This window comes from Lathyrus oleraceus, chromosome 2, assembly GCF_024323335.1.
Source record: "Lathyrus oleraceus cultivar Zhongwan6 chromosome 2, CAAS_Psat_ZW6_1.0, whole genome shotgun sequence".
NCBI lineage: Eukaryota > Viridiplantae > Streptophyta > Magnoliopsida > Fabales > Fabaceae > Lathyrus > Lathyrus oleraceus.
The window spans coordinates 61,653,962-61,675,665 of record NC_066580.1 but is presented as its reverse complement, the minus strand read 5'-3'; the positions used below and the strand labels follow the sequence as shown (position 1 = coordinate 61,675,665).

Here is a 21,704-nt window from a genome sequence, read left to right as displayed (position 1 = left end):
TATCAGGCATATAATTAAGAAACTGTGCCACACTTGAAAGTATCAGAGTTTGTGACACTTTGTTAAACAAAGCGAACAATTTAATGATGTATTATAGGAGCCTATTCTTGGTAAATAAATCAGTGGTGTAAAACTACTACCGCTTTATTTTAGGTAAAACTAGTATCACCATGTAAACACAAAATAATATAGTTTGAAGTCAACATCTATGTTGGTAGATGGTTGATTAGTTAGAAAAGCAAAACATGCAAGACAGTAAACACATTGTGTCGAGAAAAGCAGAACAATACTCAAAGATGACAACAATAAAGCAAATATCAGGTCAAAGAATTTTAAGAAAACCAGATAACAGACAGAATTCAGTATGTTCTTATAAGCTCAACTTGTTGGATCAGCAACCAGTGCATCAGAACATTAAGAAGAAAAACAAAGTATATGGATGATTGTTGTATAAGAAAGAAGTTGAGAGGATGAATACTGACTACTGGCGGTAATTCCTGATGAAAGTAGTAATGGTGGAGGACAATAATGAACTTCAAAATTCACTCAAAGTAATTTCTCAGTAATAGAAATCTTAATGAGCAAAACATAAAAACAACTTCTGAAATAATCATATCTAGTGTTCAATAACACAGAACTAAACATAAATAGAATTCAACTGGATATGTTTGAAAAACAAAATATCAAAACGCTACCATAGCCAACTCAGTACTTGACAGGAGCAAGAATTTCGAGTTGGGCACCAAGTTTCTCTTCCACAATTTTCTCAGCTTTCACCCTTAATTTATTGAGCTGCTTCTTTCTCTCATAAGCCAATGCTGATCTTTCCTTTCTCTTGTTTTCCAATTCCTATAATCAAGAAAACATTTACAAACTAAAAAACTCAATCCGAAAGATCAAACTTGCAATATAAAAAATTCCAAGAAAGTTACCTTTATGGTATCATAATAGTTCCACCCTACTTCAGATGAAAGTTGACCAAGATGACAATATTTGTGTCCCTTCTGAAGCCTCAATACCCTGGTTCATTCACTCATTCATTACTCATAATAGAAACATGACTCAATAAAAAACACATTCATATGACAGTATTTATGCCACTTCAGATAACAGTTGTCGAAAACGAGAGACGATATTTATGCCAGATTAAATTAAAAATGCCATGAACTTTAAAGAGACTAACATACTTAACTTACAAAAAAAACTTAAACCTTAGATCAAAAACAACAGCACTTACTTAAGCGCATCCGGGACAACCATTCTCTTGATCTTGTCATATGGAGGAGGAATACCCTCATAAACCTTTAGGCGAGCAAGAGCAGCTTCCCCACGCTTTGTCTTATGTGGGATCATTCTACACAAAAACAATTTACACAAAATAACACAAACATTCTCAACACCAATATTAACAATAGCTTTTTGTTTAAATTCAGTTAGGTGTTAAAGTCTTTGCAGCATCAACACTTCGATCAAATCAAATGCATGTTAAGTGCTAACAACAACACATTGATTACATTCAATTAATTTACTTTCTCATATTACCACATGAGAGTGTTATTTCCGGTATAAATATCGATGCTTCATAGGTTATAGCCATGCTACAACTCTATTTGAATAACACATTATACTAAATAGCATAGCACAAAACAAAAACAATTTCTTAATTCAGCTACATTCATTTGACAACACTGATAAGTGCTCAATACCAATCAAGTTTTAAATAACAGTAGCAATTTTATTACAGGTGCTATAACTGTGATACTGTGATTGCAGTATTAATAACAATTTTTCTTTGTCATAAAAAGAGTGAATAACGGTATCGAGATATCAGTACGTCACAGTAATGGGCCTTTTTTAAATCTTGCTCAATACTATATCTAAAACACATTCATCATTTCACAACTTCACATAACACACAGTTTCTTCATCAACCAAATGAAAACCCTAAAAACCACAATTTCATGATAAAATCAAAATCTAGGTCAAAATGTGAGTGAAAAAGGACTAACCCTCGAAGAGTTCTCCAGAAGATTTTCGAAGGAGCACGGAAATGAATAGGGCCGTGAGATGGTTTCGTATTCATTCGTTTGCGAAGGAACCTCATGTACTTCATTTTCTGCCTGACGAGGCCACCGGAGATGCAAATCTCTTCGCATCTCACAACCACAACTTTCTGTCCGTTTAGAAGCTCTTTAGCTACGATCGATGCTAAGCGACCGAGCATGTGGTGGCGAGCATCCACCACGACTCTCTTAGCGCATGCGCCGGAACCTGAAACCATTTTTTCGCTCCGGCTGTGTTTCTCTGGTTCTCGAGGTTTTGCAGATGCGGCGGAGAAGAATGGTAATGGTTAGGGTTTTATTTGAGGGTGTAACCAAATGGACCGGGTTAAGAATTCGGATCCTTCCATAAAGAAGGCCATTACTTTACTGAGTATGTAACTGAAATGGGTTCGAGTTGGCCCGTAAACTAATTTTATGATTAATTGTCTTTTTATTTTTTTCTTTAAATTTGAATTTTATTTGGGTACATTAATTATAAATAAATAAAAAGCCCCTTAATTTTTTTAATTTGAATAAATTTTTCATAAAAGTATTTTGAGATATAGTTTTTTGAAAAATTATGTTAGTTTGACTATGTTAGCATTTTATAATATATTTTTTGTTACTGGATGTTAAAATGAATCTTTTAAGGTTTCAAAAAAAAATTAAGTACATGGTCATACGTGTGTAAATTCAATGAGCGACGTGGTTTAGGAGGTGGTTTAGGAGGTTCGAGATCTCTGTTTGGCTAACTTAGTTTTGCTAAGCAAATGGTGATGGAGGTTGGTCACGGGTGAGACGGATCTTTGGGCGGATATCTTATCTGCTTGATATGGACCCGGTAGTGTTTACTCCTTCTTATGGGGTGATCATCTTATTCTTGATCATCTTCCATTTGGTGGAGATATGTGTCTTTGTTGGATTCTAATGTAGATGATCATTCTGATTGGTTTGTTTAAGGCCTTTGTAGAAGAGTGAGTAACGGCCTTAAAACATCCTTTTGGGACGACTCTTCAGTGGGATTTACTCCTCTCAGGGTTAGGTTTCTTAGGATTTATCTTGTTTCCAATTATATTGGTAAGTTTATTATCAAGGTTGGGACCTTAGTGGACGGTGTCGTACCTCGAAAAAAGAATACGACCTCGCGATGACATGTCGCACGCTCGCGGTCGCGGAATGGACTAACAAAGTCGCCATCAAACCTTATTTATTTCAAAAAAGGGAGATGGAAAATATCAATAAAACCCCTAAAAATGACTAGGATATGATCGTCACAACCCAATCGGGTTCGGGAGTTGAGTACGCAAGGGGAAGGTATTAGCATCACTCACGTCCATTGTACACAACAGGAATCGTTTAGTTAGTTATGTGTGTTAGTGTTTGCTTAAAAATGTCTGGCTTTATCAAGTTATTAAAAGGTTTAAAGAGAAAAAGAAATGGGTTGCAAATTTTTTTTTATTAATGTGCCTGACAAGATTGCGGATCTTGCTCCTACGTATCTTCAGGTGCGATGGAGAACTCAAGGCTATATAGTTAGAGTAGAAAATATTTGTTTTTTGTCTATTTTAACTAAAGTTATTTTGTCACAATTGACGGAAAAACATTGTTTACCCAAAATGGTTTAGAGGTGCGGGTGTTTGCATCACGTTTAATGGATTTCTCTATATCAACATTCACATTAAAACGTCACTTATCTCAACTCACACATTTGTGGATGAAGCATTATTTTTCATCGTCTCGAGACGAAATATCTTTCATTTGTAAAAAGGGTTTGAAGATCGCGTGGCAGTAAGAAAAAAGTTTGATGTATTTTTGGGTGATGACAAACTTCAGATGGTCGAGAACTACATATCGTATCCTAATTCTCGGGAGCTCGTGGACTACTCCACATTCCCTTTTCATCTTATCATGGAGCTTGAATCTCACAGATCCAATACCTGCAATTTTGTAAGCTTTATTGTTTCCCAGCAGCACTGATCCACCATCTTGATCACATAATTCCTCAAACACGCATTTGTTTGGAGTCATGTGCTAAATGCAACTTGAATCCATAATCCACTCATTTCTAGAGTCGCTGCTTGAATCTACCAGGACATCAGATGATTGATAACCATCTTTCACAATGGTTACATGATTATTCAGTCGATCATAACACATATTTTTGTATGGTCCTCCTTCTTATAATGATAACACTTAATAGCAGAAGCATTACCACCATAAGAATTATGTAAAACTATACCTTTATTCTTCTCAAACCTACCATCTTTCTTCAAGAATTTCCCCTTAATAAACAAACCTTCACCAACTGTCGATAGCTTGTGCTCCTTTCGTTCGTTTAAATCCTTATAATACAAGGCATATTGAACGTCTTCAATGGTCAATAACCTTAAAAACCATTAAGAAAACAATAGTGTGATTCACCAGCCAATTGTTCAAGCATATGATCAATGAATGGTAAAGGAAATTGATCATTTATGGTTGCTTGGTTTAATCGTTTGTAGTCAATACAAACTCTCCAACTAATCTGAAATCTAGTGGGAACAAGTTCATTTTTTCCATTTTTGACCATTGTAAGACCAAATTTCTTAGGTACAACTTGCACTGGACTTACCCAATTACTATCAGAGATAGGGTATATGATACTTGCTTGCAATAGTTTGGTTACCTCATTCTTCACAAAATCAAAAATCAAAGGATTAAGCCGTCTTTGGGGCTGTCACACTACTTTAGCTTCATCTTCAAGCAAAATCCTATGCATACACATGGAGGAGTTGATACCATGAATGTCAGCCAAGGTCCACTCAATTGCCTTCTTATGCTACTTTAATACCTGCAACAACTTCTCTTCTTGATCAAAATCAAGGTTATATGAAATTATTACCGATAGCTTTTCATTCCTCTCCAAATATGCATATTTAAAATTGTCAAGAAGTGGTTTAATCTCTAAGGAACGTGGTTGTTAAATGGATAGTGTGGATCGGGCAACCGGGATGTCAAGAGCTTCAAATTCGTAAACAATTGCATCTACAGGAAAGCATCTACCTGCAAGGCAGTTTCAATCTCAGCACAAACAAAACAAAGGTTAGTGTCAGGACATGCATCGCAAGTGTAAGTACCATCAAATTAGTCAATGATGGAAAATAAGCTGAAAACAACTCAGAATAAGCATCATCAACTAGTTTAGAAAAAATTCAACCTGAAAAACATAATGCTCTTCCACGGTATGTTTCATAGCAACAAAAATGTTGAATTTTGCAATAATATCATCAAATTCCATGGACATTGTTCCATCATCAACATTAATTTTTGTTTTTGCAGATTTAATAAACGGTTTGCCTAAAAATGATAGGTGCCCTACTTGACTTGGTTTCTCCTTCCATGTCCATAATGTAGAAATCGGTAGGAAAAATCAAGTTATTAACTTGAACAAGTGCTTCTTTTATTACTCCAGCATGGCGGGCATTACGATTGTTCGCCAGTTGAATGGTTAAACATGTATTATGTAAAGGGTCGAGATCAAGATTCTTATAAACAGAAGTAGTCATAACACTAATGAATGCTCCTAAATCTAGCGGATTCAATTCCTATTCGATTAGAATACCGATCGAACAAGCGCAATCAATACTCTATGATTTACGCTCTTATTTTATGAATTAAGCAAATAGTTAAAGATTTCACGAGTTAACGAAAAAAACTACGATAAATGCGATTATAGTTAAGGAACGTATATCAATCAAAATAAATCAACACATTCTACGAAACCTGAATTAAGCATGCAAGAAACACGAAATAATATTGAAAGGAATCGAAATTGAATTGAAAATTATAATAACCTCAAAGTATCGGTGGAAACACAAATCAGTAGATCAACCTTTGGAAATTAGCTCTCCATAGGAATTGTAGTTGTATTTTCTAAATTCGTGTAAATTAAATGATTAACCTAATGCTACGAATTTGATTAAATAATACAATAGAAATTGGGGCCTAATAGAAACCGACCCGAAAAACATAAAAATCGGTCCAAAACTAATTATTTCTTAAGTATGGCATGAAAATACAATATTTAACTCTTCTGCACTTCGAATTGGCTTCTTCCTTCAACACAAAACTTGTAGTTTATCCTCTCAGATTTCCAATTCATATTAGAACGCGCCAAAGGACATCTTGTAGTTCAAGTTATGATATGCATAGCAAGAAAGTGTCAAATTACTATCTATTTAGAAAATAAATGATTGAATTAAAATAAAGCAAAAATAAATTAAAATTGTAAAATACACTAAAAACAATAAAATAAAAGCAGCAAGTCGTAGAATTTCCTTAGCACAAAGTAAAACATGGTATATTAAAATATATTGATCAATCTTATTGTAAAATAGTGTGTACATCTCTTAGGGACAAAATATATACATATACTCACATAAATTATTTTTCAAATATCTTATTTAAGAATACACTTTATAAAACTTCTTTGGTAAAAGGAAAAGTAGTTTCTAAATTTGTATAACCGATAATGAACATGTATATAATAGATTATGAAACGTGTTTCATTCTCTAATTGATTATGATTATAGTATAATCAATTATGAAGCATGTCTCACTAAGTAATTGATTTTGGATTATACATAATCGATTATGGTACAAATATTAGCGAAACATTTCTTAAATTCCTCAAAATAAAGCCTTTCCATAATTGATTATGGGCTGGTTTTGAACTTTTTCCATTATTTTTTTTAAGAAACTTTATGGTTGTTATACTATATAAAAGAGTTTGGTGCTCATTTGAAAACACACCATCAATATGAAAATATTTCAAAAATTCTTTTCTTATTCTCTCGCTTTATTTTAATTTTAATACACTTCACACACACACACACACACACATATATATATATATATATATATATATATATATAATTTTTTTATTGTTGAGAGCGAAACTATTACATAATATATTTTAGTATCTTTTGTAATTAATGTTGTAATTCTAATATAATTGTAGAACCAAGAGAGCATTGTTCTCTTGAACTAGTAAGATATAAAGGTTGTAAGATAAATTATTGATAAAAAATTGGCGTACAAGATGCAAATTGAACCTGTGTTAAAAACTTGGTTGGCATTGGCAAATCTCTAGGTGATACCCTTAAAAATAAGACATAGGTCTCATGGTTTTGAGCCGAACCATGATAATCTGATGTATGCTAACAACATATATTACCAACAACATACAACTTTTATCAACAACAACATACCTTATATATATATATATATATATATATATATATATATATATATATATATATATATATATATATGGTATGTTGTTGTTGATAAAAGTTGTATGTTGTTGGTAATATATGTATATATATTACCAACAACATACCTTATATATATATATATATATATATATATATATATATATATATATATATATATATATATATATATATAATCAACAACTTTTATCAACAACAACATACCTTAAACAAAATAATCAACAACAACATAAAATATGGAAATGTCTCACGTACCTGAAATGTGACGAGGAAGTGAAAGAAATGAGTTTCGCATTACACATTTCCTTGATCCATAAGAGATGAAAAAGATATGTTTTAATTTTTCAAAGAAGTGGGATGCAACCGTTCATAGAGTTAAGATGAGTCATGAGAGAATGTTAGGGTTTCGTTTTGAGAGAGACAAGTATGTTCTGTCGTTAATGAGTAAACTTTCGCTTAAATATATGTTATATTTTTCACCACGGTTATTATAAACGACCAATAGCATGCATATATATTTCATAATGGTTGATATTATAGAATGTGATGAAAAGTATTTTATTTTAAAAATAAATATTATAATTATAAGTGACTCACCCATTTTATAACCAAAAAAAGGGAAACTGTTCGCATTAGGATTGAAAGCATGTATGTCTTAACATATCACTACAGTTACTAATATGGACTGTAGTGAAATGTCTTACTCAGGTGCCTAAATAGGAGCTCTTACTACAATTGCCTTAATTACCAAGGTAATAACATGTTACGTTAGGTGATTTTGTATAGTAGTGTAAGTGTCTGAACATTTATTAACCAATTTTTGAATTGAATTAACTTACTTTTTACATAGTGTTAACAACTTTTTTAAAACTAAAATGAACCTTCCACATTAGGGAATTCAGTAACCACCTTGTGAAATAATGTAGTACATTATGTCTTTAATGAGATACCATGTGCACACATTAACTTAGACATGTGGATTTGTGAATGTTTGTCAAATATTTGATGTGTGGTGTATGTTCAAAATAGGATGCAACAAGTGTTATGTTGGTGTGATGTGTGGTGTATGTTTAAAGTATGATGCAACAAGTGTTATGTTGGTGTGATGTTGATGTCAGGCATCAATTTAAAATAAGGTTAATGTAGTTCATTAAGTGATTAAAGGGTAAATAGAAGGTGATTGTACTTGATATTTAATGCATTTAAATTTTATTTTATTTTCCGGCTTTGTTTTCAAGTTCTAATTTTATTCTCTTTAATACTATTGAAGGTATTTGTTTTATTAGTTTATGTGTAATACATGATCAAAAGATTTGTAGTTTGATCTAGAAATCAAAAGAATAGTAAAGGGAAATCCGACAAGGTTCTCGTGTAGCCAAGCAACATGGGGATAAGATGGATGAACCAATTATCCGTACTTTGGGAGATTTTGGGCGACACGCAGTTGAATAAGTGGTTTACAGATTCCAACTACAAAATCTATGCTACTTTGATATAAAAAATATTGTTCTTTTAGGATTAAAAGACAATCCATTTGATGGAAGTGCTCCGATAGATCCTTATAAGCATCTAGCAAGATTTAAAGAAACATGTACATTTTCTAACCCAACCGGAGTAAGTTAAACCCAAAAGAGACTTCATTTATTTTCATTAATGCTTATAATATGAGTTAAAGACTTGATAGAAAGACGGTTGAGCAGGACGATAACTATTTGTGATGTAGATAGGGCGAGGAAGATTGATTTGGAGCAAATGTTTCAAATGATAGAGACATATTGTTAGAATTTATGGTCAAAATGTAATATTACATGTGTTATGGTCATTATTTAATTAGTCAAAACTATAGTGGTCTGCTTAATATTAAGTATGTGACTAAAAGCATAAATGTCATGAAAGGTAATGTGATGCAGTTGCAAATGCACAGTTGTGCAAAGTAATAAAAGATATCGAACCATAGAGGCCAATGGCTTAAGTACCGATTTTCGTCCTATCAGTGTATATCTAAAGAAATCGAAAATATGGATTTTGGCAAAATATCTTAAAACAAAAAGCATTTAAATGTAAACAACTTATTTGAATAATCACTTAAATCTCAATTAGGACAAGCAGGATCCGAGGTTATGGTTCTTACGCTAACACAATCGCACGATCTGTGTCACTTATATTACGAGAATTCCACATAAATTATAGAAAAATATATAAATATGGGCAATACCTGATTTCGTAAGCACATTGCCCTATCAACAATAAATAATTTGTCTATTTTTTGACGATCGGATTATTCTTTGATGATTTGTTACTTTTTCTCAACTATATGTTTTCTCAAATTCGTCCAAGAGCCTTCACTGTTTTGGACTCGGGTGTTTAAAAATTTGTGCTCCGGTATCAACACATATCCTTCCAGACTATGGTCGATACTTGAGAACGACTTACTTTCATAAAAAAAGTTAGAATGCATGAAGTTAGATTATAAAATAAGTTTAAACTAAAATTCCCGCAATCAATAGTGACAGATCATACAATAGGTCATAAGATGGTCCCCATAACCCCTAGTCTAATGAACTACTAACTCATGGTGAGTGCAAACAAAACCAAATATGTATTCATTATCAGATCAATATCAAACAATTATAATAGATGAACAATTGAAGAAGAATGAAGCATAAAACTAAATTAAGATTAATTTTTTGTCCACAATTGCTCCCTTGGAGACTTGAGTTACAGAGAAAAAGAAAAAGAAAAATACGTAGAAACTTTCTGAAATAAAAATTTAGATCCTAAAACTCATAAGAGGCTATGAGTTTTATAGAAATAAAAAGAGTAAAATTGCATAAATTCCTTGGTTTAATCACTATTCAATTAAATTTGCATCAGATCAAATATTGCCTAAGACTCACAATAAAAGATACTCAATCCAAATAAGGAAACAAAACAAATTTCTCTCCCCCTTTTGCTACGGTCCGTAGTAGCTGCTACGAGTGGCCATAACAGGTCTCTGACTTTGTATAGGGAGTAGAACAAGGGGGAGCCCTAGGGTGCTTTACTGCTACGGTCCGTAGCAGCTGCTACGGGTGGCCGTAGCAGCTCCTTGGTTTTACTATGGTGAAAATCATCTTTTTTTTTATTTTGCCTTGTTTTGCTTGATTTTGATCCTTCTTGGTCTTGGATGCTCATTAGGCCCTGAAAATTGAAAGAACACACAAACTAAACATAAAACATGGTTATTGGAAGTAAACCAAACAAAATGCTATAAAATACAAAGATAAAATGACTATAAATAACTATACGAAGACCACTTATCAAACTCCCCCAAACTTAGATCATTGCTTGTCTAAAGCAACAAAGCTTGCATTTACAAGTTTTAGGACCAAGCGGTTAACATCATGACAAGTCTTATGAAAACGAGGTCAACGATATACATACGTGAGTCTTTATTTCGATCGACTAGGCCTAATTCTCTTAGTAATTACTTGGCAATAAAGGTATTTGCAAGAACACTAACTGCGGTAGAGCCACGAACCTAGGTCTCCCTTTTGGATACCTCTCCAATTATGCTTTAAGATTAACTCTCTTTTTCTGATGTTTCCCTCCCCTTTTCATCAGACAATCAATATTAAGGCAATTCATTTCTTTTTGTCACCGCATACACAAGACCGATTGAGAATTTTTGTTTAGGCACCTTTTTATTTATTCTTTTATTTTTATGAATTTATGCACTTTTGTGATTTTATTGGTCCACATTGGGACGACACTCTGAGGTTCAACCACCATTAGGCTAAATAATCGGATGAGGGTTACCCAACTTAGAAGGTAGTTGCCTTTTTGTTATCTTTTTTCATTATTTTGGTGCCCAAAATTATTCGTTTCCCAACCAATTATACATGTTCACGAGCCTAAATTATGTTGGAATATCACTTTGAATTAATAAGGGGGTACTTTTCAGAAGCCAAGTACTATGGCACAAATCTACGCATTAGACACGCATTCTACTCCGAGGGACCTAGGGTGTTCAGGTAACACCTAAGTCGTCAAACTTTCCCAATTTCACTATTCCCAACCTTTCATCTCTTAAACTCTATATACTTCTCCGTTTTGCCCATACCCGAAGCTTATCATGAAAAAAAATCATACGGTCCTAGTTTGGGAAAATCTACGAAAAAGTGGTCTTATTGAAATAAATAAAATAAAAATATCTAAAATCGGGAAAGAAACATGAACATAAAAAAGCAAGAAAAGAAAAGTGCAAGAAAATAAATAAGTACCCCCAAAATTGAACCAAACATTATCCTCAATGTTTAAGCGCAAGCAAGAGAGGCTGACTCACAAGAACCTCACTTGGGAGGTGGGAACCGCAACATGAGTTGAGCGAGCAAGGTACCTGCTAAAAAGAAATAACACAAAGAAAAATTGTAAGAAAGAAATATGGGTTTCCTCCCACTAAACGCTTTATTTAACATAATTTTAGCTTGAAGGCTCATAAGTGCAAGCACTCATGGTGGTTCCTTCAAGATCAAACTTGCTCTTTGGTCTATTGCGTCCCTAAAGGCATAATGTTTTATCCTCTACCCATTCACAAAAAATGGGCATGTGGGCTCACTCCAAACTTCTACTGCTCTGTATGGTGTTGCCTTCTTTACAACAAAGGGTCCAGACCACCGTGACGAGAGTTTTCCGGGAAAAAGCTCAAATCTTGAGTTAAACAACAAGACCAGGTCTCCTTCTTTGAATTCTCAGTTTAAAATCCGTTTATCGTGCCATCTCTTAGTACTCTCGTTGTACAACTTTGCGTTCTCGTACACATTAAGCCTTATCTCTTCTAACTCACTCAACTTTAACTTTCTCTTCTCTCATGTTTCCTGGTAGTCTAAGTTGAGGGCCTTAATAGCCTAATAATATCTATGCTCTAACTCAACATGCAAGTGACAAGATTTCTCATAAACTAGTCTAGAAGGGGTCATACCTATGAGAGTTTTATAAGCAGTCCGATATGCCCAGAGTGCATCGTCGAGTTTAGAGGACCATTATTTCCTAGAGAGGGAAATCATCTTTTCTAAAATGGATTTTATCTCTCTATTAGTGACCTTGACTTGCTCACTAGTTTGGGGGTGATAGGGTGCGGCGACTCTGTGGCGTACCCCATACTTTTTGAGCAAATTCTCAAACTGTCTAACAATGAAACACAACCCCCCAACGCTTATTACTTGCCTTGGAACCCCAAACCTTGGGAAAATAATTTTTTTGAACATTTTTATCACAACTCGTGCGTCATTAGTTGGAGAGGCAATGACCTCGGTCCATTTCAGCACATAGTCAACTGCCACGAGGATATATTGATTCCCTAAAGATGAGGGAAAAGGTCCCATGAAATCAATCCCCCAGACATCAAAAAGTTCAACCTCAAGAACGTTATTTTTATGCATCTTATTTCTTTTCGAGGTGTTTCTTATATGTTGGTACTAGTTGTAGCGGTAAATTCATGATCATCAAGTTATGGATAAACTTAATGTCAATAAAACCAGAGTCACCACCGCACTTTTATTGTTTCCAAAAGAAAAGGGTAAAGTATGAACAAAACCCAAAGATAACAAGTTTTTAAATCAAAACTAATAAAATGCCAAAGATTACAAGTAAGAGGGTTGGTTACACAGAGGGAAGGTGTTAGCACCCAAAGTGTCCTAGGTACTCCTAGGGAGCCCTTTTTTATGTGTGCATATATGTTTGGTATAAAAGATGTTTGAGAAAAATAGAATGTGGGGATGAGAAAAGAATTCATTGATTATATTTTTGTGTTTGACAAGACCTTCAGACTTGTGTTTCATCTCATCCATCTTCTCGTACACGTATGGACCCTCAGATGGCTCAAATGGTAGATAGTATCCTCAACACGAGGTAGAGTGTGAACAACTGAATGTGGCACTGACATGACCGGGCTAGATGCCGGCAGAGAGAAAAATGTGGGTGCATACCCTTCTGGTATAAAGTTTGATGGCATTCCCCAAGGGAATTCAGTGGGCATAGAGGGAATAGATTTACTGACAGCAATAGGAACTATTGAGTAGCAACCTCAGAAATGACAGTTCTTTGAGGAGGAGGGGTTGCAGGAGTTGGTGATGAGTGGTTATGTGTAGCAATAACATATTCCACTTGTCAATGCTGCCAATCAGAATTGCCTCTTGTGCATCTTTCAAAGAAGACATGGGTGCCCCAGTTTTTTTATCAGCAATGGACAAGGCTTGGAACAATGTTCCAACCTCCTCCTCAGCATCAACATATGTAAAAGATGGCAAATAGTTCACCAACAATGACAAGCTTACCGTTCTTCAAAAATTTCAGCTTTTGGTGTAGAGTAGACGTCACAACTCCTGCTTCATGAATCCATGGCCTTTCTAACAAGAAGTTATAGGTCAGGTGGATATCCATTACCTAGAAAGTAATTTGGAAATCACTCGGACCTATCTTTACTAGAAGGTCCACTTCACCAATGACAATTTTACGTGAACCGTCGAACGCTTTGACAATTACACTGTTGTACCTCATTAGGGTGCCTTGGTAAGAAAGTCTTGACAAAGTTGATTTCGGAAGTACGTTCAAAGATGACCCAATGTCAACCAAGACATTGGACATAGGGTCCTCCTTACAGTTCATTGAAATGTGCAATTCCAAATTATGATTTCTGCCTTCCTCAGGAAGCTCTTCATCGCAAAAGCTCAGATTATTACAAGAAGTAATGTTAGCAACTATATGGTCAAACTGATCCATGGCCACACCATTCTCAACATAAGTCTGCTCTAGCACTTTTTGCAATGTCTCCCTATGCGCTTCAGAATTCATCAATAGTGACAACACAAAGATCTTTGATGGAGTTTGGAGCAGCTGTTCCATAATATTGAATTCACTTCTTTTGATCAACTTTAAAACTTCATCATCATTGTTAGCCTTCAGTTTGTTGGGTTCACCAGACTAACACATTGAAGCACTAACCGGATTCACCACCGGAATCTCTGCCCTTTTACTTGCGGGAACATCTTCTATTTCTTTTGGAAAAACTGGACCAAACACATGACCGTTACGAGTCACCTTCGCAATATCAACAATGTTTACCACTAAGTCTACAACTGGTAGAGGAACCTCTTGACCATTCTCAATCATTGTGGCTTTATATTGATATGACACAACTTTATCGGATGCATATGGAACAGGGCCCACTAAACCGTATAACCAACGACGATACTGATCTATTATTGTTGCTACTATCAAACTGGATAACTACCCGCTTAGGGGTCTTGAATACAGGCATAATTACATTCACATCATCTATATCCCTTGATTGTTGAATCTGGATTACATTCTCATCCATCAACTTTTGGATATCTCTCTTGACAATCATACACCCATGGGGGTTCACACTACAAATTACACAACCATCACGATCATGTTCACAATCACTGATCGAACATAAGGTTCTATGTATATCCACTAACGACCTATGGATACGCCGCACATCAAATACTCAGAAATTCCCTAGACAACCGTCCACCATATTGGCAGTAGCATTACCATGAGCATGCAATGGATTAGCTTTCACATTCAGCGCTCGGTTCTAAAAGGACACCATAGCACTCTTCACAAGTTTCTAGACCTCGTATTTTAACAGATAGCAGTTCTCTATGTCATGGCCAAGGGCTCCCTGGTGAAAAGCACAATGAAGTTGAGGTTTGAACCACCATGGAAGTGGCTCAGGGATTTACGAAGGATTTTTTGGTTGAATGAGGTTCTTGAGAACCAATGATAGATACAATTCTGCATATGTCATAGGAATTGGGTCAAAAGAGACCTTCTTCCTCTCAAAGTTTTGTTGATGATGATGATTGTTGTTGTTGTTGGTTCTTTATTGCAGTTGTTGTTAATGTTGTTGTTGGAAAAAACTGGAATTACTGAAGAAACTTGACGTTGATGTTGACGGGGTTGAGAACTATTCCTTACATGACTCCTCCTCTGCCTCCCCACTGATACTGAGTTAGTCTCTCCTTCCTTCCTCTTGGAGAAACTCCCACCATACTTCTTGTTGGACGATGCTTCTTCCTTAGATAGACGTCCTTCACGGACTCCTTCTTCCAGCCTCATCCACATATTTACCATTTCAGTAAAATCATTGGGGTCACTTGCGATCATACGTTCGTAATAAAACGAACTCAACATCTTCAAGAAGATCTTTGCCATTTCCTTCTCTTAAAAAAGGTGGACTAGCATCCAGTTCTCTCCATCTCTGGGCATACTCTTTGAATGTCTTCTTATCCTTCTGATACATAGACTTCAATTGGTCTCCATCAGACGCCATATCCATGTTGTACTTATACTTCTTGACAAAGGCCTCGCCTAATTCGTTGAATGTACGGATGCTTGCACTGTCCAAACCCATATACCACCTCAAAGCAGCTCCATTCAAAGTGTCTTGAAAGTAGTGAATCAACAACTGATCATTATCAGTTTGAGTAGAGATTTTTCTGGCATACATAACAAGATGGCTTAGCGGACAAGTGTTCCCTTAGTATTTTTCAAAGTCGGGGACCTTGAACTTCATCGGGATCTTAACATTGGGAACCAGTCAGAGTTCAACAACACTCTTCCCAAATAAATATTTTCCTCTCAGAGTCTTCAATTCTTCGCGTAGCTCGAGGAATTGGTCTTTCATCTCATCCATCTTCTCGTACACGTCTAGACCCTCAGATGGCTCAAAATGGTAGATAGTATCCTCAACATGAGGTAGAGTGTGAAAAATTGTAGGTGGCACTGACATGATCGGGCTAGATGCCGGTAGAGAGACAAATGTGGGCGCATACCCTTTTGGCATATAGTTTGATGGCATTCCCCAAGGGAATCCAGCAAGCATAGAGGGAATAGATTGACTGGCAGAAATATGAACTGTTGAGGTAGCAACCTCAGAAATGACATTTCTTTGAGGAGGAGGAGGAGTTGCAGGAGTTGGCGATGACTGTTTCTGTGCAGCAATAACAAATTCCATCAGCGCCGTTAATATGGTGATCTCGTCCTTCAGCTCTCGGTTCTCTTGCTCTAGATGCTACATTCTCCTTGGTTGATTAACACCAGTGTTATAACGGTGAGTCAGCTTAGCTGAAGCATAGAAGAAGAACTGATAAGTGTAAGACCCTAATTTTGACCCTAAGATCCCTCATGTCATCTCATCATATGCATTAGCATTGGGATCACACCTTGGCATCCTCATTACCCCTCATTCATTGGGTTTGCATTAGGAGAGATCACCAAGCACAATTTGATTGTATCATACTTTGTTTTTTACCATTTACTAACCAAAATATCAAAAATATGTCAATGTATAGTTTAACTCTTTTGTAGGTAGTGGGTATGTTCACCTATGTTCTATCAAGCTCATATCTAGGGTTTAAGACCCTCTATGCAAGGAGCCCAATCAAGAAAAGGTTTACATTGGCTATAAGTATCATATATGGATCCCCATGATCTTCACATGTTATTTTGATCAATAAATCACCAAGAGTTTCGAGTTTGTTTGCCTTGGAAACCCTAATTCATCTGGTATCTTATGTGACTTCTTCAACAAGTTTCTTTACCAATTGATCAAATATTTGAAGGGATACTTCACATTAAATCATATTATTCATATATTATCCTCCATGAGTCCTAAAAGTCAAGAGAATATCAAGCTAGCAAGTTGGTTCATGGTGGTTGACCAGAGAAAGTCAACTGGTCAAAACTAGGGTTCCCTAGACCCTATCTCCTACAATTTTTGTCATATGAAAATGATTATAATATTAAAGTAATTCTAAATGACATTCCAAACAACTTTCATGTTGAGGTCAAGATCTATTTTTGCTTGGAAAGTCATTTTTTATGGTGAAATATTATAGGTCATTTTGTTTGAACCCTAGTTTGGAGGTCAACTTCCCAAGACCATAACTTTCTTATGTTTTATGAGATGAAATCCATTAAAATTTCATGATCAAATTCAATATTTATAATTCAACTTTTATGTTTAGAGGAAGTTTAAATTCAACTTGAAAATGCATGTGCTAAGAGCAAACATTATAGGTCATTTTGGGCCAATACCATTGAACAAGTGATTTTCCTCAACTTCTAAAATGCATAAATTCTTCATGATAAATCCAAATGAGGTAAAATTTGTTACCAAATTTATGTTATTTGAAAGAGCTACAACTTTTATGGAGTAACTTTTCTCATTTGAGGTCCATAGAAAAAGTTATTCAAGGTGGAAGAAGTGAACATATGGCTTGGTACTTAGAATTTTTTTTGATATGTTTGATTTTCCAAAATTCCAACTCAAAATTCATCATGATCCAAGCTTCAAATGAAAAAGTGTTCAACATGAAAGTTGTTCCTATTGATCTAACCTTTTTAAAAAGTCCAAAATCATATCATTTGGACAAAGTATGAGGCACTTGCGCATTAGTTAAAGTTGAAGGACCATTTGGATGATTTCCACTTCCACTTTTCATACACGAATGCATGGCTTGACAACATGATTTCAGCATGGCTTGCACTCAATTTTGGACCTAAGTGCATCACTTGATGGGCCTATCACACGCTCATGCAAGCATGCAGGAAAGATTTTCAAACTTTTGCCAAAAATGGAAGTGTGCAATTATCAATCTCATGGCCTATAAATAGGACCTCTCTTGCTCAGAAATAAGGACCTCATGCCCAAGCTTTGATTCAGCAACCCCTAACCCTCACCATTAAAGGATAAGCTTGAATATTTTCCTTTGAAAATAGAGTTTCAAATCTCCCATTGTTTTGAGATTGAAACTCCAAGAGTCCATCCCTTTCCTTGATCCATTTCCATTCCATCAAGCATATGAAGAAAGGCCAAGCATAATTGAAAGCAAGATTGTGCCAATCTGAAGCTCCATTGAAGGTGAATTTTCAGATTTTTCATCTCTTCGATTCTCACTCAATTCTCCATTATTCTTGTTGATTTTTGGTTGTCTGAAGTCCTACCAATGTAGGCAACAAGATTGAGTTGCTTTGAGGTCAAATCGAAGCAACTCAGTTCATGATCCTCAAAATTCAAATCCTTGTATATTTTTATATACTTGGAATTGGACAAAATTGAGGCCAGATTCGAGCTCCAGAGCATTTTTCCTTCAAAATAATATACTCATTTTCCATTTTTCTTTGAGTTTTGGTTGGACCAGTCTGGTGACCCTCACCGAAGAAGATGACCGGAGCTAGGGCTCCGGTGGTGTGCTGGATTGTCCAGAGCCATCTGATCTGAGTCCCAGGATCTAATCTCACGCGTCTATTGTGATTACCACGCGTGTGGAACATTTGATTGAAGACCACATGGAACACACATTTTGGACCATTTGATATGCCACCTCAATTAATGAGGGAGATCAGATGGTCCACATATTTTTAATTTTCTGATTTTTTTTATTTTAATTACTTTATTTTCATTAATTCATATTAATTTCATTATTGATCCAAAAAATATGGGACTTTCACCAAAAAAAATTCAAATATTTTCCTCTTCCATTTTCTGAATTAAAATTATTTTTTGGATCAATATTGATATTTTTCATGATTTAATTGTTTTTGTGCATATTTTTAATTGTTTAAAAATACTTTTAACTTTCCAAAAATTATGATTTTTTTTGTCCAAGGTCCTTTGACCTTCATTGACCTAGGATAAATCTCTTGGCCATTTATTTGGTGTTTTGAAGAGATTTTAGGTTTTTGATCAAACATAATTTAATTTAATGCATTTTTATATGATTTTTAATTGTTTAATTGTGAATAAATTGTGTTGAGCCATTTTTATTGACTTGTGAAGTTTGAATATTGTGTTTTGGCCTTGGTCAAGGTTGATTTGAATTTTGTTGGATTAAAATCATTAGATTTAGGGGATTGATGAAATGTACGTTTCATCTCCCAAAATGAATGAATGATCTTATTTGATAAAATTCCTCCCATGACCAATTTGTGTTTATCTCATTTCCCCTCCCTTTTCATCTTCAATCCCATTTTATCCCATCCATTTCATTGACCAATGATATCTCTATATCCTAAGGCTAGTTGGTTCATAAACCAATACAAGAATGGATGAGATTAGGTCCACCCTTTTTGTTATTTTCTTTTTTAAGTGTGGTATGTTTTAGGAGTGTGGTTCATTATACCATATCTCTAACATGCATTAACACTAAAATTTCTATTGCCCGACCTCAGATAGTTATGACTTCTACATAAGTCCAATTATGATTGATTAACATAACGCTAAATTTTGACCCAAAAGGCATAGCATTCTAGTAAGTGAGATTGTAAGTCTCCCCCCTTTCATGGCATTGTATGGAAACTTGGCCTTTTTTTCTTCCTTTGGAAGATGTCTTGATTCAAGGATCCATGCTTGTGAATAGAGGGTTGAGTGTTCTCCTAAGAATGACTTAAACAATTGAAAAGCAAAACAATACTAACATCTAATCAACCAACATTTAACTAACCTTTATTCTATTTGCTTTTAATTTCAAGTCATTTACTTTATGTCATTTAGAATTCAAGTCATTTATCATTTTTCCATTTTCATATCATTTAATTTGTTTATGTTTACGCCATTTTCCCTTTGCTCATTTGAGCCATATATTGTGATTGTATATATTTGTTTGTGTATCTTGTTTGTGTTTGTGGTCTTAGGACCCTAAAATACCTAATAACAACAATACCCCTAAAAAATGTTTGTGTGGACTGTTGGATTTGATCTGAGCTTTGGACTTAGAATTAGGCAACAATCCCTGTGCAAAAAGACTTGGCCAATGCTAACTTTTTTTGAAACCAAGTTTGAGCTTTCATCTGATGCAAGTATTGGGATCCACTTGAGTTCATTTGCTATATGGTCTTGATGCAAGTGTTACTTTGAACCTGTTTTTAATGCCTTATTCTGAGCCATTCAAGGAGTATGGCATCTAATGCATGTGAGATTAAGAAGAAGACTATGAAGTCGCTAGCTTGGATGTGGCTATCTTTATTTGATGCTTTATTCTTCATCTTGTTGTTTGTGTATTGATATTGCTTGATTTTAAAGTCCAACGGGAAAGTGGGTTTCTATATTACACTCTTGTCTATTGGATTGCATCCCACTGGTCAAATCTTTTCAACTCTTAACTTTTAAATTTCTGGTTAGGATTAGTCTCTTCATCTCCTCCCATTTCTTAAATTTCAAAATCTCCCCCCTCTTTCAAAATCTTCTTTGTTTGTGTTTTTTAAACTTAGACCTTATTGAAATTAGAAACTTTGGCCTTATGCCATTGCATTTTTTAAACTTCATTTCTTAATTCAAACTTGTAAATGAACTTAACCATACTTGACTTAAAATTTCAAAAGACAAAAAGAACTAACACTCATTCAAACTCTTTTAGGCCTTTTGTGCCTCTTTTAAACTTAAACTTTTGTTAAAAGCAATTCACTCATTTTGAAATTGTTACCATGAACTACGAGGTTTTGATCCCTCATTTTATGTTGGTACATAGGCACAAGTCCGAAGGTCTTGTCAAACACAAAAATATAATCAATGAATTCTTTTCTCATCCCCACACTCTATCTTTTCTCAAACATCATTTTATACTAAAATACATACACACATAAAAAGGGCTCCCTAGGAGTACCTAGGATACTTTGGGTGCTAACACCTTCCCTCTGTGTAACCAACCCCCTTACCTGTAATCTCTGTAAGACCCCAATTTTGACCCTAAGATCCCTCATGCAATTTCATCATATGCATAAGCATTGGGATCATAACTTGGCATCCTCCTTACCTCTCTTTCATTGGGTTTGTTTGGGAGAGATCACCAAGCACCATGATATTGTATCATACTTGTATACTATCATTTCACTAACCAAAATACCAAAAATATGTCTTTGCATTTGCCTAACTCTTTTGTAGGTAGGGCATGATCCCCATTGAAATATCAAGTTCATATCTAGGGTTCAAGACCCTCATGGCTAAGATCACAACCAAGGAATGATCCACAATGTCTTTAAGCATCATATATGACTCCCAATTATCTCTACATGTTATTTTGATCAAGCATTCTTCAAGATTTTTAAGTTGGCTTGCCTTGGAAACCCTAGTTTGTCTAGGTATCTTGAGTAACTTCCTCAACAAGCTTACTCACCAATTGATCAAATACTTCAAGGGAAACATCAAATTTCATCATATTATGCATATATTATCTACCATGAGCCTAAAAAGTCAAAAGAATTGCAAGTTAGCAAGTTGGTTGATGGTGGTTGGCCAGATGAATTCATCTGATAAAAACTGGGTCTCCCTAGACCCTATCTCCTACAATTTTCATCATATGAAAATTATTACAAGATAAAAGTT

At 34.9% G+C, this 21,704-nt stretch overlaps 1 protein-coding gene across 1 annotated transcript; it reads right to left on the bottom strand.

Moving 5' to 3' along the window:
* Window positions 1-529: 529 nt before the first annotated feature.
* Window positions 530-2,381, bottom strand: LOC127118090 (60S ribosomal protein L13a-4). The gene is made up of 4 exons (XM_051048237.1): window positions 2,010-2,381; window positions 1,238-1,354; window positions 933-1,020; window positions 530-849 (listed from the first exon to the last, which is right to left on the bottom strand). Exons 1-4 carry the CDS (start codon window positions 2,279-2,281, stop codon window positions 706-708), a joined length of 621 nt encoding a protein of 206 aa, XP_050904194.1. The 5' UTR covers window positions 2,282-2,381; the 3' UTR covers window positions 530-705.
* Window positions 2,382-21,704: the final 19,323 nt, after the last annotated feature.

What these genes read in the sequence shown, in the direction of transcription:
- LOC127118090 (XM_051048237.1), bottom strand. Translation starts at nt 2,281, where the DNA reads ATGGTTTCAGGTTCCGGCGCATGCGCTAAGAGAGTCGTGGTGGATGCT. An exon ending in TTCTGGAGAACTCTTCGAGG is followed by an intron (nt 1,355 to 2,009) that starts GTTAGTCCTTTT and finishes GTTTTTGTGTAG; the next exon opens with AATGATCCCACATAAGACAA. An exon ending in GTTGTCCCGGATGCGCTTAA is followed by an intron (nt 1,021 to 1,237) that starts GTAAGTGCTGTT and finishes TGAATGAACCAG; the next exon opens with GGTATTGAGGCTTCAGAAGG.